Raw genomic sequence first — 25,356 nt, 5'->3', positions numbered from 1 at the left:
GGCTCCTTTGTGTATTTGTGTAAACTGATGGTGAACCAGATCAGGGTCTGATCCACTTGGAAATGGACGGTTTTTGCTCTGCTTGGGCTGTCTGAGGGTTTGGATTTGGGGTTTTGGGTGGGTTTTTTGGTTGGTTTTTTTTTAAACGGATTGCTTTGGCTATGTGGCCACACAAAGAGCGGTGCAGATATAAAAAAGAGGACAACTTAAGCATAGGAAAAGGAGCGTGCAGTGGAAGGCACCTTTAGCCAGCGCTGCCACTAACTGTCTAATGACAGCCTCCAGGAAGCATTCATTGAATCTCTCTCCAGTATTTGCCTGCTTGTCTTCACAAAACCTACAGGAACATCTTCTCTTTGAAAACTTCACTTCCCGGTCAAATTTGTTTGGAACTGAACAACAGGATCAAAAGTTAATAAGGCAAGACAGAGAGATACATGTGCACACACACACAGAAAGAAAAAAAGGCTTGTCTTCTTAGGAAATCAACTTAAAGAAGCCTGCTACTCACATAAATTTCCTTGATAAGCTCCACACCTTCACAGGTGCTGGTACGACAGCCTTGTGAGACATAGAGTGATGAGGTAAAGGTGTGGAAGGTGGCATTGACTGTAACATTCTCCCCTGTAACACAAATGTAAAAGTAAACAGCACCAGGAGTTGCAGATAACCACTAATACACTGTATACCTCTTCTTCTGACATGGGTCTGAGCAGTCTTATGCTAGGACGTCTCCCACAAAAAAGCTGCTAGAAAGTCCACCTGCCACCTAACCCCCACTACTTAGCATGAGACTGTAGAATTTGCTCCAGTGTGGACTGCTGACAACTTCTGCTGAGCGTTAGTACTTTCAGTACGAAGTACTTTTAGTGTTGGCCATTATTAGAGCCATTTTTTAAGGCTCTGTAGGAAGTAGCTGAGAGACCACTTTCCAATAAAATTGGACAAAATCTCTTCAACTAGAGGGCAGAAAGGGAATAGGTATCATTTCTTTGGAACGTCTTTTTCCCATGATATTCTAGAGAGCAACAGTAGATTGGTGATATTGAAAGGAGAGGTAAGATACCAAAATAAATAAAAGCATTATCTGCAGTGACATATGGACTGCAGATTCTTTACACTTCAAGTCATAATGTGATCAACCAATGGGGTCAAGAGGAAAATTATTTTCAGAAAGTAGAGGCTAATCCCACCAGGAGAGGAAGCAAGGGCATCCCAGTTACTGCACTAGATGGATCACTGGTGTTGTCTGATCCAGTTCAGCAATTCCCATGTTCCCAATCCCAACTGAACATCTCCAGAAAAGCATGCAGGAAGAGTCTGCCCAAACACCATGAAAGCAAATATGGTTCTGCCCATCTGTAGAGCACTTCTCTTTTTACAGAGGGAGGTCATTATTTCTGTAAGATCGACATAAGGTGAATGGACAGGCAAGGAGCCTGTCTGGGCAGCAGTTTGTTGAAGGTCAGATGAGTAGAAAGCTGTGACACAAAGTCTGACAAGAAACCACAGCAGGAGAGGGATAACCAACACCCATTGCCTTACCTGTCATCTGGAATTCGTTTTGTATCCTTTTCAAGGCTTGCTTCACAGCTAATTTCAAATTATCAGTAGTTGATGGGAAGTCCGAGCAATTCATAAGCATCACATTGATCACATAATTGTTGTTGCTACACTCATTTGAACCAACTTGCTGCAGCAGCTGGAGTGAGAAAAACAAAGGCCAAAGGGCCAGACCCAACATCCGTTGCTTCATTATTGCTCAGTTTAGACCCATTGTGTGTGCTCTTTCTTTTCTTTTTCTCTTCCAAACCTCTTTCTTTCAGATACTTTACATTGGTTTTGTTCTTGGATAGGATAAAAGAGATCTCCACACAGTATATTCAAAGACAACCTGTAGGATCCTTCTCTCAGGCACTTCCCTCTCCCCCTCCCTGCCTTCACCGCTGCCCACCCCTCCAGTGTACTAGGTGGCACTTCTGTTTGTGAAAAACTAGCAACAGCAAAACTCAGGAAAGGAGAGAGGTTAAAGGTTGCTGTGAATGTTTGCTCATGGAAAGGCTGAGGCTATAAAACTGAAGCATTACCTGAACCCTTGCCTGATAAGGGCACTAACTCTTCATCACAGGGATGAGCTGAGAGAAGGAAGGGGAGGGGACAAATGGACTGTAAAGATGACTCTTTAAAATGGAAATACAATACAAGGTCTGCTAAAGCCTAGAGGAAAACAGATGGTTACTTCATGTTTGCATTGCCCTACATCTCTGGTTACATTGCCACACCATCTGTGCTGGCTGGGCTCATAAATCAAGTGTATATTTTCTTCTATGATAAGTTACCAATTTCATTTCTTTAGCTTTTACCATCAAAGCACTTCTTGTGTCGGCAAAAATGTCTGACTTGCAGTCCTCCAGACCAAAGCTTTCATTTTTACTTACAGAGTAGACTCAGGACAAAGCTTGTCCGCTCCTACTCACCCAGCATTGCACACTAAAGTGCCGCAGGTCTGCCCCAGACACATTGCACCCAGGCAGCACAGGTCTCCTTGCCCACTTCCACCTTGCCAGATGGCTGCTCAAATGGGGGCCCAACATACTCATGCTTTATGCGATGCAACCTCTTGCATCAGGTAAGGATTAGCAAAGCTCAAGGCGACATCTCAGACCTGTGGGACCAAAGCTGAATTATAAATGGCATCGCTAAAAGGCACACACTAAAGGACACTGTGGCATTGTTCCTGGGTCAGGTTCTTGGGCTTTCCTGAGTATTTTTCTTGAGAATGGTCTCAGGGAAGGTAGGTAGAATGAAGGGAAGACAAAAATCCCACAAGCCTTATGGATAAGTCTGGGCACAAAGGAGAAATGCAAGGTAAAAGGAATCTACAGGCAAATTTAGATAAAGTACTGAGTGTGATTGGTCTGAATTTGGGGTGTTTGTGCACACCTACAGCAGCTTCTGTTTTTCTACTGAAACCTGGATTGACGCTGTCAGATAATAAATCAGTTTGCTTTTATTACCTTCCTGAAATAATTCTAAGACAAGGAAAATAATCAGCAACAGTGTAAGTAACCATGCTTTTGGTATAAAACAGAACTGCAATTGCATGGTTTCTTTCAAAGCCTGTATTTAAAAGGTGTTGAATACACTTCAAATATATTTGCACAGACTTTTTACATTATCCTATTTTAACACCAAATGATTATTGCTTGAATCTTTCTTATACCAAACAACAGAGGAGACCATGAACCAGCATTTAAGAGCAGACCTAGAACACCTCAGCATTTCTAATCTAGCATTTATAATTAGTAATACAGTAATTCTAAATTAGCAGTCTGTCATGTAAATATCTGGACTAGTATGGCTGGCTAGAGCCACAGATGGAGAATGGAATATCGCTTTTCACGCTGAGATCATCTGCTCGTCACTGCCTCATTTTCTAGGTGTTTACAAAATCCTTGAAACGTATCCCATACAAGGCAATAAAAGATTTGTCATTAACTTCAGCAGAGCAAGATTTGCATTTTTATACTCTTCTTAGCCTATCTGAGAGAAACAGTTAGCCAGCGTGGATAATGCAAGTAGAACTGAGCATTTTACATTGCTGGTCACAGAGGGAGTATGTAATGGCACTGAGGTCTTCCTGGTTTCGTATCTATTCACATATTTCTTTGGTTTGCACAACAGCTTAAAAACATCCTTTAAAAACAAAAGGTAAAATCAACTATAGCCTTAGCACAGCATTTCTTTTTACTCTCTCCCTTGCTCCCTGCCTTCACAGTGCCACAGGGAGTCCCCAGCAGAAACATGTTATAAATGAGTTGTTGACCACTCATCTTTTTAATTGCCTGGTGTGCGTAGTCTCTCAGTGTCAAGTCCCAAGATGGGAGCACGCCTTGAGCATTGGGTGACATGAAGCAGGAGGGAGCGTGGCAGGAGGCTGCAGCTGGGGTGAAGCAAGCACTCCCCAGAACCGGCTGAACACCACGCTTTCCCTTGTACCTCGGGGCTTTGCACATCAGACACAGTTGTCTGGCACACTGATCAGTAACATCTGCTTCATGGCATAAGAGAGACAAAAGCTGTGGCATCGTGCTGTAAACGTGAGAGTTACTGATACCACAGATGATTGTGAGGGTGGAGAGAAGAAAAAGTAAATGAGTAAGTCATACGTGTAAAGCACAAAATTTGATGGGGCTGCCACAAGCAAAAGCAAAAACTTCTGTATATTTGTGTTTGGTGCTGCCTGTGCCTGAGGGATCTTTAGTCCCTGGGGAATAGAAGAAGTGAGACATCAATGCCAGTCCATTCATGGTGCGCTGGCTGCAGAATGAAGCTAAGTTCCCAACGATCCCAGCCAACTTCATCTAATTCTTTTGTAATGTCCGATTTAGCAGTCTATAAAACCAAGAGGTTACCAGTGACACAAACCAGCCAGATACCCCCAAAAATCTTCCATATCTCTTCAGGGCACTGCTCCTGCTCTCACAGTAACTTCTCTCCAACCGTGAGCAAGCTCTCACACCTCAAAGATTAGTCAGGGAGGGATACAGTTCAGAAACACAGGAGTAAAATTATGTGTCAGAGGAAATTAAAAAAAAGCTTTTTGAGTCTTACAGGTGACTGCAGCTTTAATTAGAAATACTGTCTTACAACAGAACTACAAGTAATGGGAGCATCCTGAAGGCAATGCAAATGACACTGCCCTCCCCCAAAAGAATGTTACAGCATGGAGACGCAGGGCAAGACACTCAAACACAATGAATATCCTGCCTAATGTAACCTCTCCTGACACTCGCAGGATAAGCCACAAAATTTATTCCAAAAATATCTTTAAAGCACATCTTCTAGAACTACTTAGTCTCTCTTAAAAGAGTCGAGGTTTAATTACTTTCTAAGGCATAAGGTGCTAAGAAGCTGCATCTGACATCCTCAGTGCATTTTTTTCTAGCTATGGCTTCTAGGCATCAGCTACTGTTATCATCTTGTCAGAAAGGTAAAAAAGATCCTGGCATTAAATATCTTCACTAAGTGCAAGTATCTATCCAAAGAGTCAGTTCTTAGGTGTACATCAGTTTAAGTACCTCATCTTTGTAATCCTACCATTATTAACAGCTGATGGAGGTCTCCCCTTCAATCACTGAATACAAACCCTGTAGTTTATCACTTATTCTACCTTCAGAATCACAGGGACAGTTAAGATTCAGATAGGCGGGCCCTGTATTTATTTGTCTGAAGATAAAATTCAGTCCCTCGCCAACAACAATAATACTTGTGCATATATCTCATAGCTACAAAACACCATAATAGGTCTCTGTGGGTGTTCTTATAATCTGTGTTAGATTAAAAACACCAACTGAAATTAACTCAGTGGAGAACTTATCATTGGTTTTAGTGAAAAGTGATTTTTAGTGCCTGATTCTACAGCACTATTTGTTCTGCCCTCTGTTTTATTGGATAATAAACAACCAGATATTATAGGGTGTATTTGAAACAAATAATCAGCACTGACTTCCTGATCTAAAACTACTCGGAGAGGTTCTCTCAGTCTTCTGGAACATTCAAAGACACTCAGACAGAGAAAAAGAAACCATGAGAGCAAAAAAAAACCCCAAGGACTTGTTTGTCTAAATCTCTCATCCTATGTAAAATTATGCTCTACAGAACATTTTCCAGTCCTTTTTTAATGGTCCATGTGACAGGGCATTCCTCTTTTCAATGGCTTCTTTTTTGTAGAGTCCGAGTCCTGAAAAATGGGAATGATAAGCCAACCTGGGCATCACAGAATACTTTTGCCCATCCAGCTCATATTGTAAAAGTGCAACCCTATTCAGAACAAGGCACTGTGTATGTCCAATACCTTTACCACATTCATTTTTAGGATCTTTTCACTGGCATGTAGCCTAATTTCTTTTTTACTTAATTACAAATCATTATTTCCACTTGATCACTCAGAGAGGAGAAAATAGAGAGAAGACAGGGAATGAAAATTTCAGAAAGCTCAGAAGAGCCAAAGACTTATGTAAAAGTATCAGCTGCCCCAGTCAGTCAAACTACTACTGTGGAAGTTGGCACCAATAGTCCTAGTAAGTCTGAAGACAATGTGACATATTGTAAGCTCATCTTCAATTTCTTTGGTACCAAAGACAACTAATGTAGCATTTTTCAAGCAACTATTTTGTAAAGAAACATGCATTGTGATATCATTGTTTTATTTTGCAGAATAAAATATTTTGACAGTGTCCTTTAAAATGGAATTTTTTTTCTACATATTTGCTACTATTATTTATTTTCTCAGTGTCATGTGATTATGATCATTATGATGAACTTACGAGTTTCACAATTGTACCTTATATTTATGTTCTCCAGAGCTGGGATCTTTGACGGTACACAAGAATCTGAGGTTCCATTAAAATAAAAGAGATGCTGCAAGTCTCTAGTGTTGCAAAATTGGGAAATCTGAAAAAAGGACTTAAAAAAAAAATCTGAAAAGATATGTAAATAAAAATAACAGCAGACACATTTAGGTATGTAATTCTCACTTACTTAAAAACTAAATTTCCTTGGTTTCAGTGGCCATGCCTATGTTTTTGAATAAATGAGGTTGTCAATATTGTTTCTGTAAAATGCAGAATTTTTAATATAAAATTTGCGTGAGACGTTATATGTTGTAGTAGTCGATTGTATTTAGCCAACAGGATAAATGTAGAAAAACTTCAAACAATGTTGTTTTCAAGTTCTACCAACTATTACTAAGCTTGATTCCAAATTATTTTGATTGTCTGGGGCTTTCACCCTGTCTTTAAAAAGATTTAGAAAATCACATTGAAGAAAAATAAAATAGAAATGTTTCAGTTTCCTTTTTTCCAGTTTTGAGGTTGGAATCACAAATGTGATTACAGACAGAAAAGAAAATATTACAGTACTGTAATGTCTGTGTTGTTTAATGTCAGTAACGTACAGGTCTAGACTGTATAGTATAAAGAAATCTTCTTTAACTTTCCATATTACAGAGAAGACCAAGGACAGGAAAACATTTTTTTCTGTCTTTTAAATGATTTTTACAATATTTCTACTATCCAGATTTAGAAGACAGTAATGTAAATGATGACAAACATAGCTGTATAGTATACATATACAGCAGCTGTATATATGTATATAGTATACATGTATAGCAGCTGCATAGCAGCTATGTTGACTTTTCAGAACTGATCGGTTTTTTCTCATTTACCACACAAGAACTTAAAGACTTTACAAACGTTATTCTTTGTGGCTGAAACTATCTACTGATAAACAACAAGCCTGTAAAACAGCATGCAAATATCTGGGTCATGTGTTGTATGATCCTGATAGTACAGCATGATCCTGATCCAGTACAGATCCTGGTGAAGTCCTCATTATATTGCCATTCCCACAGGTTATCGAGAGTTTAGGTCTGTTCTTGGAGCTCATAGTTGCTGCCACAGATTAGAGTGGAATTAGGCTGCAAAGCACTGACTGTTCTCATCAGAAGTTACCAATCTAGTAAGAGAAAATCGACAGACAAGGATAAGAAAAGTTGTAATAGGAATTGCATCAAACTACCAGCAGCTTGGGTGGTGGCCCCATCTTCCCATTGATCTATGTTGCCACATACCAGAAGATGAAGCTAAATATGTGATGTATCATAAACATCTAGCTCAATTAAGAAAGTCTTCTCCCTTTTAACCCTTTCCCAACACATACACACTTTGAAGTGATTATTCATCCATCTAACTTGTATACTACCGACATAAATAGTAAGAAGTCTTTCCTCTCAACTGCTGGTTTTGTAGTCTTTCACTAAAGGACTTTGTTTCCAGAGTGACAGGACATATTTTTCTTTTCAGCATAACAGCCTCTGGGTTAGACTCAGCAGGGCACAGCTCTGTCAAGTAACGAATGTAAGCTATTTCTAATGTGCAAACATCTGTTCTGTTTTTCCTTACAAAGGTAAATGCCTAGAGTGTGTAATAATTTATGTCTTGGACACATACTTCAGTTTCCTTAAACTCTTTCTATTAAACATTATACACAGCTATACTATGTGATGGGATGGGGTTATGAGATCTTCAAGCTAGTGCACTCTTGATCCTATAAATCCGTATGGCAGTGGAATACTGTGCAGATGTATCAGCACATGTCCTGGACAAGTACAACTGCAACCTGCAATGACGTGGTTTTCTGGCTTGGGTAAGTTTGTATGGATCCAACTAATCATGCATTGTATTTTCAGTTCTGACACTGACTTGTGCTGGATCAGCAGGTTGTCTCGCCTCCCCTCCCTTGGTTCTACATACATAAACTTTAAAAAAACTTACCTAAATGTGATGCTGAAATCCAATACAAGGACAGCTTTTAAGTTAATTTTATTAACTTGACTGAATCTTGATGACAGGTTGGGTGCTGGAAGTATCAGGAAAATTCTGAAGGTGCAGTTCCCACAAACCCATACAATCACAGACACAAACACCAGTGAAAACTAAAAAAAGAGGTTCCCCTACCAAAATAAAGATAAAAATTATGACTTTTCATTTCACCTTTTGGAGGTCTTTAATTGACATGACTGTTGTTTGCTTTCTTGAGCTGGGGAATAGAGACCTGACAAGAACATTAAATGCACACATGATCTATCACCTCTGCAGGCTGGTCTTTGCTGTCAACTTACATCTTTCACCTTCTCTCATCATGGATGGTCTATTCAGGGTGGATTAAGGCTCAGATGTTGCTGACTCCATAAAAAAGAAGCAAATATTCTTCAAGTTCCTTGCTTTTAAAGGAATCATTTCCCATTTACTCATCTCAGGGTATTGCCTTTGTAGCTTTAGCAAGGGGAGCATTTCATTGCTCTCACTTTTGCATATCATTTATATTGAGATGTTGTCAGATGTATTTTCAAAGATACAAGAGGCAGAACATGGTGAAACTTCACTACTGAAAAAACATGACCATACCCAGACATTATGGAATTTGAAGCATGTGATTTCTGCTGATGCAAAGGTCACTTCCTAAGCTCTTGCTTTGGTATATGATGATTTTTTTTCCACTTCTTGCTTTTTCTTTCTCTCCCTTTTTTCTTTCCTTCCCCTCCTTCCTCTCCTTTTCTTAGACCTCACTTTCCACTCCCTGATTTTTTATTTAAACACTCATTACACTCTGATGCTTATCTTGGTGTTTAGTCACAGGTGCATGACTTCCCTTTTGCTGCTATCAGTGTAAGTCAATTCCCTCTCCCAGCAATTCTGTGTGGGAATAAACATGATCATTAATCATTTTACAGCTGACAGCCTCCATGATAATGCCACTGGCTAATAGAATGGTGGTGGTAAGAACTGCAGCAGTTTTCCAGCATTATTAATAGAGTAGCTGAACTTCTTGACTTGTCTTTAATCTCTGCTTACTTTGGTCTGCATCTTAATAATAATTTCCACACCAGACAGGCCAAAAATATTTTGGTCAATGTGATGCTGGTGAGAATACAGCATTAAATTACATGTGTCTTCCTACACAACTGACTTCAGTGAACATTAGAAATGAATGGAAACTCCTACTGCTCTGAATGGGTTTTAGACCATTCCTGTATGCAGAGAGTCCACACCAATTGCCATAATGCCAAATTCTAGCATTTTGACCCCTACTTATATTGCTCACACACTATGTACAGGTAGCACCTCTACAAGTCAGGAGATAATTTTTACACTATGTTCAGCCCATGGCCCACCTGTTGACTTGTGCAATTTATAATTAGCAGCCCTTCTGATGGCAAAGTCTATGGTTTTGATTGATTACAATCACAACCAGACTCACCACTTTGTCCTTTAAGACTGCTGTAGACCTCACCTATGAGGGAATGATCTGACAGGCAGTCACAGCTTTGCCTGCTGAGAACGTGCCAGAACTCCATCTGAGTCATGCTGAAGCAGCTAAGAAGGATCCTTGCTATTAAATGTAACCTACAGTTCTGCTTTACGTATAACGTGTCTCCAGTTTTGTAATTGGAAGCCAGACTATTATGTCCAGTTATAATAAATTTTTACTTTCTCATCTTGCAGGTGAGTTGAAGCTCAGTTGAAGCTAACCCTTATGGAACACATAATCTTTTTGGAGGCAACAAAATTATACGTGAAGAGGTGTGTGTCTACAGGCAGTGCTGAAGGGACTTGCCTCCAAAGCATAGTTAAGGTTAGGTGTCTCCCATCGGAGTCCCCCCTGACAGGCAAAAAGCAGGCAGCAGAGAAACATGTCGTGCTTCTGAGCACTTCCTGCTCTGTGTGATCACAAAACTGTTGGTCAAGAAAATCCCTCCCACAAAGCAGGCAGATGCTGGAGTCCCACTAGTGCCATGCAAAGTACTGTCTGCAAATAAAAAGGAACTGGTTTGGCTGCTATTACTTTTTTATCTCAGCTGAGTCCTTGTGCCCACAGCTAACCCACTCACACTGCACATCTGTTAGCTCTCACACATTCCCCAGCTTTGGGCCCACCACATAAGAATTCAGAAAGCCACTGGGAAATGGGAGAAGCCAGTGGAGCAGCTGAGAGCTTTCTTCCATCTGAGTCAATATTTTAGCTGTATTTAGTATGTTGATTCTTAGAACAGCAGGATCTTGTGAAAGACTCTGTATAAAAAATGGAAGAAAGCAATGTAGTAAAATTATATTTTCAGTTACTTTAAAAAAAAAAAAAATCTTGCCTAATTGTACTGTCTGTCTGCTTGTATTTCAGTGAAAAATATGACACCTTCACCAGTGACACCTTCTGCTCCTTCTGTTTCTCCTCCTTTACCCACTTTACTTTGGCATTTGTACAGTAAAAAAACCCAAAAACCTCAAACCAAAATCTTCAGTTTTCCTAGCTTACTGTACAGAGTCAGAATATTCTATGGCAGTACTGAAAATTACTGCGAGTTATTTACAACAATTATTATTTTCTTGCAGTTTGCAATGAAGTATTCCTGAGGCATTGTTTAAAATCTGAAAGGAAAAAGGCATCTTACAATGTCCCTGTCAATCTAGATGTTTTTCTTGATTTCACAGGGTTCTGATAGAGGAGACTCTTAAGCCTTCTAGCCTGCTGAATTTTTTTTTCTGTTAGATAATAGAAAATCCTAGACAACTGATAAGAGGGCAGATATCTGTATTATATGAATTAGTCTGTATATACAATCTTGACAACACAAAAACCCACTTAAAATCAAATCTCTGAAAAGGCAAATAATTTCAGAATTATTTACAGAAAATTAATTTTCCCCTGACAGAAATAATACCTTACTTAATAGAGAAGAGCTATAAAAGGAGACCAAATCACTAGCACACATTCCTTATCACTTTGACTGACTAACTCAAAATTAATTTCTTGCAGAGAAATTCTCTCTGGGAGAGTAGATTATTTGCCTTCCTTTTTTATGGCCTGTGGTACGAAAGCACATTCATAAGCAAGGGATGCCATCGCGGTGCTGTTGTCCTCCTGTGGTTCCTGGTTGCAGAGTAACCTCTCGGGGACAGTTGCAAGCCGGGTGTATCATCGTGGTGGGTCAAGCCATCCTGAAGTGATCAGGAGAAGGCCAACGTGGAACCCACACTCTGAAGAAGCAGCATGAAGTTCTTTACTGCTGGACTACGTTACAGATGTAACCAATTACGTTACAGTGTGACAGGATATAGTTATTCATACCAAAAAAAGCCTCTTTCTTTTTCTGATGGAGTGCAAAGAATTTTTCTTCTCAGTGAAGGAAAACCAGCAGAAATGCAGATACCTCATTAGTCCTGTCCGTGGACATGTATTTTTTGGCTAGTTGAGTCATCAGCAGTAGCGGTCCTCTGCCCTGGAATTGCTCATGGTGCAATTCAGGCAATATAAAAATAAGTTTGGGGAATTCCACCGCACGGTGTTCCCCTGTAAGGAGGAGAGATCTATTTTATTTGCAGCAAACTGCAATGTCAGAGATGCTACAGGAAACGGGCAGTGCTTGAAAATTATCCAGGGTTTGCCAAAGAGAACAGCTACTGTATGCAGTTCGGATGCACACAACCCACATACCTCACATTTTCTATTATGCTCTCCATCTTTTTAATTGCGGAAAGACAGATGGGAGTGGCTATGCTCACCAGAAAACTGTAAACCTCTGTGGGATTCCCTCCCCTCAGGGCTGTCGCGGCAGAGCGATCAACCCATCCAGCTGAAGGGGAGAAGCTCCCTGCTCCGCGGAAGCTCCTCACCGGATCACCTTGCAGACTGAGGCGTTGCTGACTCGTTACGGCGCGCCAGGGAAGGGAATTTTGGGATTGCACAAGACTTACTGTGGGATGTTTAGGCGCAGGACAAAAGCTGGGGAAAGGAAGGGAGAGATTGCGGGGTGGTGGGGAGGAACCAGTGCGGGGCACAGGACAGGGGGACAGAAGGGGCTGGTGACGTGCCAAGCGGTTGCTCGTTAGTACGTTTCTCTGGCCGTGTCCCGCACCTGATCAACTCGGCGCCTCTTGTCTTCACCTGAAACCCCATTTCTGACGATTTTCCCGGGTGAGGGGACTCCCCCTTCCGCCCGCGGGCAGGAGAGGTGTGTGTGGAGGTTTAAGTGCCCGGGGCTAGACCACCAGTCGTAGGGGCTCACGTGTCCGGGATGCCAGCACCTGGAGAGACTGACCGAGGGTCCTGACCCCCTCCCGCCGTCGCCACGCAGACCGACGCCCGCCGCAGCGGAACCCCGGGCGACGGCGGCGCCAGGTCGCCAGCCGGCGCCTATTCGCCGCCGCGCGCGGGTGGGCCCGGCCGCCTTCCGCCGTCCCGCCGTTACCCTGGCAACGGCGCCGTCGGCGGAGCAAGGAGCCCGGGCCCGGCGGCAGGATGGTGAGGGGCGGCGGGGCGGGGCGGGGCGGGTGCGGCGCTTCCCCCACCTGGGGCGGGGGAAGCCCCGCCGAGGTCCCGCTCTGACCCGGCTCCGCTCTGCTCTCTGCCCAGATGCTCTCCCGGGCCAAGCCGGCCGTGGGGGGTACCCCGCCGCCGGCGGACAGGCGGAGGAAGAAAGGGAAGAAGGTGCCGCAGCTGGAAGAGCTCCTGGCCCTGAGGGACTTCACCGGCGCCATCGCCTTGCTGGAGGTAACGGCCGCGGCGGGGGTGGAGACCCCGGCCCGAGGGGGCCGCCGGCCCCCTGGCTCTCCCGCTCCCCTCGGGAGAGCGGTGCCGCCGTCGCCGGGCCCGTGCCCGGCGGGGCTGCGGGACGAGGGAAACCCTTCCCCTGCCTTGCGTCCCCCTCGCCTCCTTCTGCGGCCGTTCGGCCCTGCTGCGGCAGCGTTTCCCCTCGCTTCGCAGAACTAGGTTGGCAGGTGAGGGTTGCGTGCTGCTTCCCTCAGAAACACGAGAGCAGCTCCACCCCAGCAGCATCCGCAGCTGCCAAACCATCCGAGAAAAAAGATGGCCTAGTATTTACTTTGATTGCCTGTGGGGCCTTATAAACTGTGTGGCAGCTGTCCAAATTCTTTATTCTTTCTTCTCTACAAAGTTTAAACGGCACGTGGGTGAACAGGAGGAGGATGCTGACCTTTGGATCGGATACTCTGCCTTTCATTTGGGTGACTACAAGAGAGCACTGGAGGTAAAGTGGGGAAATCCTGCTCCCCGAGGTTGGAAAACGGGATGTTGTGATAAAGCGATGACAACAGGAGGAAAACGTTCTGTAATGGGGAACAGTTCTGCCAGCCACTTAAGGTAACAAATGTAGGGTAGTAAGGCAGATGCTGTGGAAAGCGGTTTGGATTGAAAAGAAGTGTATTTGCCTATGAAAATAGACCTTTTTAAATGTTACCTACTGTCTGATTTAATAGTAGGCTCCATAGCCTAATTTGTCCTTTTAAATGTTATAATTCATGTCCTAAATTTTCCATTCCCTTTTTACAGCTAGTTTTTCACAGTTTCGTTTTTCAGGTTTAATTATGCCTTTGTCTTCATTGTGCAGCTTATCTGTAATGTGCGTGCTTTTTTAATTCTTTCTTTAGAGGTTGATGCCCCTGGCCATTTAATGTACTTTATTGTTCTTCTCTATGTTTTCTTGTATTAGGTAATTCAATGAAATGAGACATTCTTATTTGCCAAAAGCTTTAAGTCACTAAAAGACATGTTGATTATTCAAATATGCCTACATTGTTAATATTTTCACCATACAGTGCTGTTGTGTCTCTTTCAGTGTATGAGTCCATATGCAATTCTTCTCTTGCGTCCATTTATGTCTCCAGCGAAACTCAATTTGTTGCCAATCAATTTGTTGCCGCTGTCCCTGGGATCCCTTTATCTTCTTAGTTGTGCTAGCATATTTCTCTGTAGAAGTCTTAAGAAATTTTTGTTGTCTGCCTTGCTCTGTACGTCCGAGGGCTGGAGTCAGTATGCACACCAGAACAGGGAGTGTTGTGGAGTGGTGTGGCGATACCCACAAGGCTGCGTATAAGCCAGCGAAGATTTGAAAACAACTCAGTCTGCCTAAGCATTGTTTGTCTCATTGCTGTATTCCTACAGATGTGAATTGCTGGGTCCATACCACGCGGTACTGCACCGTTTAAGGTGTATTGGTTTCAGTCAGTGTCAGCTGGGGGACATCTCCATCACGATTCACTGTGAAGAATAATTGTGAAGTATAGCTGGTTTTGCAGTCTTTTAACTTGCTTTCCCTGGAAGAAATATCAAAAACAGATGATAATTTGAAGTATTAACAAAAGAAAATAACCATAGAGAAATAGATTATAGAACAATGATTATATTTTCTCTTTTAGATAAAATTAGGTGTTTAACTGTAGTAATACATGGTCAAGTGCCCAAGATTCATATGCGAGGCGGAAATAGAATTTCTAAGGCTCCTGAGTAAGTTCACAAGGCACGTTCCCCCTTGAAAAACTGAATAGGAAACATCCGTTGGAGATGTTAGAAATGCTCAGTGAATCAAATTGACAGTATGCACAGTATAGAATGTAGAATAGTAGTATAGGACATAGTGGTAACTTAATATTCATGTTTACAGTTGTGCAATTTAAAGATTATGAATGTAAAAATTAGTTGCTGTAGTTAATTTCTATCTAGATGTTAGGTGTTAATAGGAAGTGAAAGTTTAAAAAAAGAAAAATGTTTGTATACAAAATAACTTGCAATTCCTTTGAAATAAATTTTGCTATTTGGAATACTCAATAGGTGCTTTTATAGCTAGAGTAGATTTTAAATGTTTCCTTCAACGAAAGAGTAACAGCTCTTTTTTTTTTTTTTTTTTTTTTGGGGGGGGGAGATTAGGTTTTGTATGTGGTGTTTGATTCACCACTAGGTGATGCTGTTGATTCAGGCTTTTAAAAACTGCACCATCCATCATCTTTTTCCTCTCATCTCTCCTATCTGCTGCCTCCCTCTTAGCAGAGAATCAGGAGCCAGTCCATCTCTTCACTGGATGGGACCTCCTGCCTACCCTGACTTTGCTCAGGATCATTTCAGTCAAAGTATATCATGAAAGGAACAGGGCTATACTAGGGTAATGGCTCATCCATGAGCAGTATCTGGTCTTCCTTGAGTACTTCTGCTGGAAGTGTGAGAATACAGGTACACTCAAGTTCCTGACAGCTGAAGCTAAAAAGTAAAAGATGGATTTTTGGCTCAGGGAAGTTCTCTAGGGTTTTCTGTCATGACTGTAGCAGGGTTACAATGAGTGTCTCCACACCTCCTTTGAGCACTTGTGGGGCAGCCCTATAGGTTGGCCTGTTTATTGGGTCTTCAGGATCTGTGTTTATGGGCTTGGAGAATCCAGACAAGTAATAAGGGCACTGAGCAGAATCCTGCTCACCTCAGCATTGTCAGTAGCTGTCCATAGTTGTAGGCAATCGACCTGGCAGCCTGCTTTTGAGGAAAAGAGCGTGTGTCTTGTGGTAAGTGTGAGAGGTGGAGGAGGGTGAAATAGCATGAAGTTGTTGTGCTCCTGGTTGGCAAAAACATGCCACAGGTTGACTCTTGGGAAAGCTTTGGGGATATTTAGTTTGTTTGGTTTTGTTGTTTTTTTGGAGAGGACAGGGGAAAGCTCTTGTGAAGTAGTAGTCTTTTGAGAGACTGATGTTGAATGCCTTTTAGTGAGGAAAGGGGCAATAAGACATAGTCTGGGCTCATGGCCCAGAACTACAGGGTAAGGAGCACTAATAGTCCTCATTTTTATTTACTGTGTTTCCATAGATTCACATTGGTACTGCTAGAGCACTCTTTATTTACTGCTTGCTTTGAATGGCCAAGCCAGAACATGACTTGTGTTTATGCACTTTGTCTTTTCTAATTAATCTGCCTGAAGCCATAGCTGAAAGAGACCTTTGGGTGCACTTAATCTGAACGGATTTTGAAAGATTCCAGATGGTCCCAATAAACAGCAGTGGCCTGTCTCTCAGAGCTCCTTGACAGGCCTACATCAAGACTGAACTGGCCTCAGTAGGAAAGGTTGGCCTCTATGTAAATTTTTTTTCTTTTCCTATTTATGTATTTATTTTAAATCTTCTTGAAAGACAGCTAGTCCCTGAAATACTAGCAAGACCAAGCTGGCTTTTAAGGGGCATACCTTACCAGTATTTTCTCTGTTTGAGAGTGCAGTTTACTTTCACTTGGCAACAGAAAAAAAATTTCTTTATGCTTGCAAACTATAATCTTTATTGTTGTCAGCATATTTCTGTTCTTGGGATTCACTGTCCTTTGGGCATGGCTTATTTCATCTTGTGCTATACATACATCTGTGCCTTTCCCCCAGAGGTAAGAAGTCTTCCACGCATGGTGGCGCAATCTGGTAAACTCTCCCTAGGCAGAGGGAAGTTCGGATTTATATGTTTGGAGGAAGAGTACAGAGTCGGCAAGGGGTTGTGTTGCTGGGAGGGATGAGAGGCTTATGGTGACTAGGAGTATGTGGATGGCATTCTTTCAGCAGGTCTTGTGAAAACCTCATGTGACCCTGCCTGCTTTGCCTTCTGCTGCCTGTTGGACATGGCTGGGTGGGGAGCAGGAGCACCAGCAGGATGCATCTTCACTGGGATGGTCCTTCCTAGTAATTTAACACAAACCTGACAGAGGGAAAAAAAATGGCATCGAGAGGTCTCCCTGCCTCTGGTTTTAGTAACTATTGTTATGCAGAGCAAAGGTGTTTATCTTCAAGACTATCACTGTTCAGCAGCTGCAAAGTTGGGGGGTTTTTCATTAAAAAATAGTAGATTGAAAGATTGATCTCTTAAGTTTTTACTGTTTCGCAAATAAGAGATGAAGCAGTTTACGTGGCAGTATTAAGGATAGGTAATGAATGTGGATGTGTAAGAAATGCCAGAATATGGTATCTAGTGGCTTTCTGTATCTGTTGGCTGTATATCTTAAAATGGGAAATGGTGAAGTTAGACACAATTTAGTAATATTTACTATAATTATATCTTTGTCTGTTAGGAAATCTTGAATTTGTCCAATGCTGACTTGTAGGCTTGTATTTTAGTGGTCTCCAAACAATTTTGATCATGCACCCCCATCAGTAAAAAATTTTTGAGCATGCACCCCCAATGTACATACATACATATATATTTTTTAATAAATTATATACATGTACTACTGTACTAATGTGTATGGTTTATAATTACATAATATAAAAATAGAAATTAAGAAAGGGTGAGATAAAGATGAAATAAACACTATTTTAAAAATATTTATTTTGGTTATTAAGCGTACCAAAAAAGCTTTCTTCCTGCACCCAATGGTATTGTCTTGCACAACCACTGGGGTGCACACACCCCACTTTGGAGACCACTGTTTTAATGTATATTAAGACACTACTTACAGGTTTATAAAAGCATGTTTAACACTTGCTGTAGTAAGTATGCACAAAGAGATTTCCCCGGTGTTTATGGCTCCCAGGCTTTGACTGGAGGAGAAGTTAGGAAAGCATCAGAAAAGACTGAGGAAAAGTTGGTTATGTTGATGCCTTTATAACTTTAATATATTAATCTTTTATAAATATAAATAATAGTATATTAATAATATAGAAAAACTATTTATATAATTATATATTTATAATTTCAATATTGACAGAATTCGTGCTCCTACAGTGAAGATTTATAGCACTGCTTGTCCCTGTTGTCTGTTCTATTGCTGTAAACAAAAAAAAGCTAGGGACATTGGTTAAAATGTAATAATTTAGTTGTAAGAACTCCAATGGACTTGAGAATAAGTCGTGTGATCTCAGTAATTTAATGATACATTGCAAAATGGTGGAAGAGAGAATGATATTTAATATAAGTCTGTGCTATTACGCATTTTTTAAAAATCAGCCCTCTCTTCTGTTACAGGAATATGAGGCCTTAACCAAACAACCAGCTTGCAATGCAGATGTGTGGGTGAACCTTGCCTGTACATACTTCTTTCTGGGAATGTATATGCAAGCTGAACAAGCAGCCTTGAAAGGTGAGATGTATGTCTCTGATGGAAAGAACTACTTCTTGACTTGAACACTTAAAGTGATTTCTAGAGAAAGTATTAAATGTTTTGGTTTTTTTTTCATAGGAATAAAGGATACTTTTGAGCAAAGTTTTTTGGTTAAGGTTTTTTTTGGGTTGGGGTTGGGGTTTTTTTTTCATTTAACAGAAGAGTTATGACGCAGTTTGCTTTCTAAAAATACCTTGGGCAGGTGGAGCAGCTGGAACTGAAAGAAGCATCTGGAAAATAATTTCTCTTGTTAATTTCTAAATACAAAACCCAGTATACGCTGACCAGCAACAGAAAGTTATTTTTCTTTTGACTGGCTCCATGTCTCTGAGCCAGTGCAGATGTAGCTAATTAGGCTAGTGAAAAATATCAAAAAATAAGCATCCGAGAGAGTTTAGCATTCTCCCTGATGTGGACAAGGACTTTGTTTGCATAGTTTGAGTGACTTAGTATGTGGTCTTGTTGCCTTAGCAGTCAGATATTAGGTATCTGATTCTTCCAGTTGTGGAGTTCACTGCAGTCACGTCATTACAGTTCCACTTTAATCTGAACGTGCATGGGATCATTTCAAGAAGAGGAATGGAAATTAGATTTCAAGGCAGTTTTTACTGCCTAAAAACGTTTCTGCAGTTTAATTTTGTTACCCATTCACTTTCTATTTATCTTAGTGATTTATATTGTTTCCCATAACCATAGTATCTCAGTGCTTTCTAAGCAGAATTAGTAGTAGTGATGTTTTTGGTCAACTTCTGACTCTTGCCTTTTTAGGATAAAACTCTTATTGAAATACGAGTTTTCGCTTTTCTTTCTTTAGTCTTCTATTCTTGGGCTGAAAATAGGGTAGGGAGAAAATAATTGTGTACTTTCTGCTACTGTGGAGGAGTGCCTTCAAAAAGGACAGTATTGTAGTATTTTTTAGAAATAATTACACTCTCGTATCCCTTTAAAATCCTCTGAAAGATCACATTGAGCTTGAATCCCACAACTGGAAATGTTTTGTTTCCAACTGTAAAAAATTTCAGAGAGCTTTGTGTTACCTGTATTGTTCAAGATGTGTGTACATTTTTAATATTCACAGATAATAATTTAATCTTTAATGTACCACAAATTTGAGCTTTGGAGATTACAATCTAGAACTTGAACTGGACTCCCAAAATAATTGAGCAATAGAGCTTGAGGTGTCATTGTGACCTAAACCATGGGGGAAGCAAGCGGCTGCATCCTATACCAGTTGGAGTCATTGTTATCAGCTTCACATCATGTGAATTACAGAAATCCATTCTAGAGATGACAGATACACAGCTGGGCATGCACCTTTATTAACTGTGAGCTGGAATTGAGAGAAGGTTAATTTTTTCTTGCCCCTTCAGATTAGTTCATAGTAGCATGGTGGGAGGCAGGGTAGGGGGTGCAGTTAGTGGTACTCGGGTGCTGGAGGCAAGGGCAGGAATATTAAAAAAGGAGTGCAAGACGTAGGGAGTGTAGATGAGGGAGGGAACAGAGAATAACTGAGTGCTTGTGCCAGTAGTATCAGTTCCTGATTTTATGTAATTGTTTAAAAAGGACAGCATGCCAGTTTTTATAGTGAGGTGCTAAACCTTTCTTGTAAGTACTGCAATACTGATGATTGCTGGCTGCTTAAGCTTGGTGGGGAGGCACTCAGAGCTGAAGATTTGTTATACTTGTTCTTTCTCCATTGAAGGCTTCCAAGTGGTGTATATTCCCCTTTCCACTCCCATCACTTCAGTCGTTCTTACACTGAGGTTGAACCATTTTATTTTTGCTCAAGACAGTTCCTCTTTTAGGGTTTTTTTTTAACATTTTAGGATTGCGTCAGTGATGGGTGTTCACAATATGTTATTGACAACTGAGGCCATCACATCTTGTGATCTCTTCCATGGTTTTGCAAAGATCCTGAAGAAGCAAAATATTTCATTGGATATAGACACAACAGGTGACGTCTCTAGAACACCATTTATCCAGCACTGCTTTGAATACTGCTGAAAAAATGGTAGATAGTGTTAGTGTTGGACTGCTTACCATTGCTATTTTGGGATTATTTTGCCTGAATTCTTGCACACTGCTTGCTGTTTATTGCTGCAGTTATGCTAAGACCCTGAAAGTAGCATAGTGCTAAAACAAATGAGGGAGAAATAATATATTTTCAGCTATAATTCTAATTTTCTACACTGATGGAATCGCTGTGTGAAAGGGAACATAAATGTCAGGTAGCTTTCTGGAATAGATTTTCCACACAAACATGTAAATATCTAGACATCAAATAGAAGTTCCTTCTTGCTATGTTGCTTAAGAAAATTATTGTTAATTGTCTGAGACAAAATATGTAGGATGCTTAAAAATTAGGAAATTGGCATTAAAAGCCATGAGGTAATTATTACATTTCATACAAGATATATAGTCCACAATCTCTTGTGGAGCAAGGTTTTATATTTATTTTATAATAGATGTGAAGTGTTCTCTTAGCTTGTCATTACTTAATTAAAACTTCATGGTACATTCTCTCAGGAAAGAATAAATCTGTATATCAAAAGTCATATAAACCAGAATTACTGCAAATATAACATAAGAAGTAGAGCAAAAAGGCAATAAAGAAAAATCCTCCTTTGAAGGTTTTTCATTACAGTTGTACTTTATCTCCTCTAGGCTTTCTTCCAAATTCCTCTCAGATATTTCTGGATTCTCCTTTTTCCCTGCTGTCCCCTTATATTACAGTTACTAATGTTCCTGGATCTGAGGTGAAGGTAGAGTTACTTCAAGTCAGCTACTGTTTTTTCATAGTCATCCCATAGTGAAGCTGCCAAGTGATGCTTTGTTTACTCCTTTTGCGTCTGTGCTCTCATATATTGGCTGAACATATGTTTTCCATGCCATGTGCTAGCCCATCTAGTCTTGGGAGAATGAGGCTGAAAGTCTTGATCTTGGTTTAATAAATAATAATAATAAATTACTATTTTTTAATTATGAAACCAAATAACCTTATGTTGCATTCCCAGTTCCTGTGCCTTGCAAGGATGAGAAACTCAGCCTGGCACACTTACATGGTGGTCCTGGCAACTGATCCTAGTGTTTAGAAGCCTGCGAAGTGCTCTCAGAAGCCATTGGCTAGCGCTGCATTAAGAAAAACACAAGAACGAGCAGTGTTCTTTTAAACCACAAAATGTGCACATAAGTGGGGCTGCAGTTAAATCTGTTATGAAAAAGTCTTTTTAGGATAAACGAAATTTTACAGTTAAAGATTCATGTACAGACAGGGTTGTGTTGCTGAACCAGTCATTAAATTTTTTTTTTTTCTCCTTTGTAATTTTTGATGGACAAAGCTTTGTAATTACTGTACTTCTTCACAACTCTGTGTGTGTCAGATCCGAATGTGGTTTAACTGAACAGAGTTACTTCTCATTTCACAGCCTATACTGGAAGGAGCAATATTGTACAAAAGCAGGACAGAGATGGGTTAGTAAGAACAACGACATTTTTCCAAATCAGTTTTGCTTATGCATGTATTAGTGTTTGCCAAGTGTCAGATAGCTGTCACCAGTGAAAATGTGCAATTACAAGTGGGCATGGAAAAGTTGGTGGGTTTTCTTTTTCTTTAGACTGCATGTTCACCTACATGCAAAATTACCTGCTTTCTGTTTGTACTGTATTTCTTGAGAACAGTAGTTCATTTTCATTACATTTTAGCTGTGGTTTTGAACCAGCAGAGTTTGATATGTGGAACTTTCAAAGTACACAAGTGGAAAAAAAAATCGATTTATACATATTTAAACTTTAAAAACTACTAACCTTATTTTCTTGGTTTGCTTTTTAAAGTATAGTGGAAGCTACAGAACAGGAATAATTGATAGTTTTTTGATGATCCTTAATTTACTGTGCTTAGGCACGACTGAAATGAAATATGTCTATATTGCAAGTAACTGAACATAGCTGAACTGTTTTTTAAGTATTTTGGGAATGTGAAAATTTCAGTGAATGTCCTCAGAATTTTCTTGAATGAAATCTACAGAACAGTGGAGCTATTCAAGTGTGTATAAGTGTGAACCTCACTGTTGGACCACAGTTTTTTCCAAACATTTTTCCCATACCCTTGCATTTTCTGTCCACCAGTGAGACTGTGGTTCTGAGGCACAGAGGGCTTCATTCAGCTACTGTATTCAGGTGAGCCGGGTGTTGTTTCTCGGGGACAGGAGAATAAGGTTTCCTCTGGTCATATTTTCTGTGCTGTCAGGCTGGAGCCTTCTCAGCCCTGTTCCATTCCTACCAGCTCCTGCTACGTATGTTTAAGATATATACTACATCTGTTAATGTGTGAAGTGCTGCTATAGTGTATGCATTATGTCTGCTAGATGGGATTTGTTAATGCTGGGTGCATGACCAGCATTGTCTGGCACTCTTGCGAGAGGGCACAAATGTCAGTTTGTCCATGGCTGTATTTCATCATCTTTTTACTGCCTGTGGCAGCAAAATGGAACTCACCAAGAGTCTGAGCTGCCATTTCTAGTGAGCTTAACTTTTTGTTTAATGATTAGTGAAGATAACTGTCTTCACTCTTATTGTAGCTGTTTATTATATTTTAACAATACTTTGCTAGGTGCCTGGTCAGTGTCAGCACATAAAAATGTACGGAACACTTTTAAGATCAATGTCAGCTATGACTTTAGTGCCTGGAACATCAGCACTGATCATGACAAAAATAAAAAATTATAGCGTAGGAATATCAATGTGTTTCCTAGCTGGAAAGAAATATATGCTATCCAGCTACCTCAGTGATGTCTAGTATCGGCCTTGTGCTGAAGACCTGGAGCAGGGTGAGTTTGTTGCCATGTAGCGTTGTCATCATGTTTGTTATGATCCCTAGATTGCTTAGTACTGATTAAAAAAAAAAAAGTATAGTTGTCTTCTTGAAAAAGTAGGACAGGAAAAGAAGATTGTGCTTCCTTGTAGCACTAATAGATCAGTGACAAGGAAATTCGGTAGCAGCAGAGAGTAATAAAAGAACAGGCCTAATGTCCCTTAAAAATCATTATCTCTGATGAGGCAGTTGTATCACTTCCTGCTCCAGTGATTGACAACAGCTTTATCCAATATTCATAACCAAATTCTTTCTGGAAGCTAATCTGACCTTGTTCATAAGTTTCCTTGTCTTCCCCCCAAAAATGCATTTGGCACTGGGAGAAAAGAAACTGCTGATACTGAATGTTTCCATGGTTCTGCTTACTATATCGATAGCACTGTATTTTTTTGGTTTTTTCCCCTCTCCTTCTCTGGCTGACATTAGGTAGAAGTGTCTTACTTTAAAGAATATCAAATGGATAGTATCATAAATATCTTAGGAAGCAGGACATTTTTTCTCCCTTCATATATCTATGCACACCATGAGAACTCAGGTTTCATCCTTTGCCTGTTTTTAGGTATAAAATAACATGGACTAACCCTTCAGCTTTGCCAAGAAGTAAATAATAATTTTGATGTCAGATCAGATGCCAGGTTTGCGAGGGCAGCACTGCAGTCATTGGTTGACCAGTGAAACAAGAATTCCTTGGGTTAGATTCTTGAGGGAGTATTGCTTGCAAGTCACATTTTTCACAGTGAAATTAATGCTAAAACCCACTCAAAAAAAAAACCTAACAAAACCTACTCAGAACAGGAACATTAGTGTCTTTACTCATAGTATGGTGATTATACAATATGTTATTTTCAGTGTAAATCCCACAATCGGTCCTGCTTGTATTTTTGGAGGCTTTGATGACCAAATGTTTTGAATTGTGAAGGGTGGTTGTGGTTGGCTTAAGTTTCGCACAAAAGCACATGTGGGGTCCATGTGCAACCCTTCTAAACTTTGATATTAAAACCTATCAGTTAATGCTGGGGCACATGTGGAGTTACCACAGTATCATTGCTGACAACATTTTGAAGAACATGCATTTAGATTAAGGTACTCTAACTTTCTAATTCAATGGATGAAATAATTTCTAGAATGTACTGTCGTGTCAGTTATACTACTACTGCTGCTTATACAATATTGATTGTAGATCAGAAAAACTTTCTGTTCTTTAATAATTAGGCTAATGAGAATTCCCACATATATCCTAGATTGAAGACCATTTAGCTTCTTAACAACTCCATGCTCTGCTAGTAATACCCTGCAAGATGTGGTTTTGTAAGAACACTCTCATACTGCCTTTGCCTTTTGGGACTTCTCTGTTATAGCAGTTCTTTAAAGATACAATTCACTGTCCTCTTTTGCTAGGAACATGGTTAAATAACATAGCTTGGTAAGGAGGAAAGGGGAGAAATAATTGCTATACCTATCAGAAGTAGGTGGGCAGACTTACGCAGCCAACCTGATGAGAATGGCCTGGATTTTGGCATTGTCCACTGTGTTACAAAGTTTTCTTACTATGTGGAGAAAGAGTATGAAGTCTGGAAATCTCTCCCTAAACCGCTTTAAAAAAATAAAAAAAATCTAACTTATTACTAGAAAATTCCATCTTGGAGGCAGGGAGGGAAGACATTTTGGTGGTTTGAGCCCTCTTTCATGGTTTAGGTTGTCAGAAGAATTATAGCCTTGTGTTACAGGCCGTTGCTCTGCTAACTCTGCACTTCTGTGGCCTCATAAACACAGTAAGTAAGTCTGCTTTTTGTAAAGATTCCATGTGCATCCTTTCTGTGGAACACAGGTTGCCAGCTGGTTGGTCTGAGCAAGACTGAGAGTGTTCATTAACTGAGTACGCTAAAGAAAATACAGGAAACAGGGGAAGGCTTTTTGGAAGTTTGCTTGCAAAATAAATTAATAGCTCTGTTGGACGAGGACCTTTATCACTCTCAGTGAAGCACAAGGCGTGCTCTAGTGACTTAAAGCTCTGCAGT

At 40.5% G+C, this 25,356-nt stretch overlaps 2 protein-coding genes across 10 annotated transcripts in view; one reads left to right on the top strand and one right to left on the bottom strand.

Annotated features, from left to right (window-relative positions):
* GUCY2C (guanylate cyclase 2C) overlaps nucleotides 1–6,543 on the bottom strand; it is a 52,230-nt gene extending 45,687 nt beyond the window's left edge. The window contains exons 1-3 of one of the 2 annotated variants that reach the window (XM_069773292.1): nucleotides 2,478–6,543; nucleotides 1,546–1,702; nucleotides 512–624 (exon numbers count right to left, since the gene is read on the bottom strand). In XM_069773292.1, coding sequence (XP_069629393.1) covers nucleotides 512–624; nucleotides 1,546–1,702; nucleotides 2,478–2,600 — 393 coding nt within the window. In that variant the 5' untranslated portion in view covers nucleotides 2,601–6,543. Of the gene's footprint in view, nucleotides 1–511; nucleotides 625–1,545; nucleotides 2,427–2,477 lie in introns of those variants that run through there. The other variant, XM_069773291.1, reaches the window with a different exon arrangement.
* Nucleotides 6,544–12,702: 6,159 nt separating this feature from the next.
* IFT56 (intraflagellar transport 56) overlaps nucleotides 12,703–25,356 on the top strand; it is a 55,759-nt gene continuing 43,105 nt past the window's right edge. For all 8 annotated transcript variants that reach the window (XM_069773658.1, XM_069773657.1, XM_069773656.1 and 5 more), the window contains exons 1-4: nucleotides 12,703–12,861; nucleotides 12,973–13,110; nucleotides 13,514–13,606; nucleotides 18,333–18,447. In XM_069773658.1, the coding sequence (XP_069629759.1) occupies nucleotides 12,859–12,861; nucleotides 12,973–13,110; nucleotides 13,514–13,606; nucleotides 18,333–18,447 (349 nt within the window). In that variant the 5' untranslated portion in view covers nucleotides 12,703–12,858. The remainder of the gene's footprint in view (nucleotides 12,862–12,972; nucleotides 13,111–13,513; nucleotides 13,607–18,332; nucleotides 18,448–25,356) is intronic.

Source organism: Haliaeetus albicilla, chromosome 28, assembly GCF_947461875.1.
Source record: "Haliaeetus albicilla chromosome 28, bHalAlb1.1, whole genome shotgun sequence".
NCBI classification, from domain to species: Eukaryota; Metazoa; Chordata; class Aves; order Accipitriformes; family Accipitridae; genus Haliaeetus; species Haliaeetus albicilla.
Note: the sequence above shows the minus strand (reverse complement) of the source record. Positions and strands in the feature narration are given on the sequence as shown.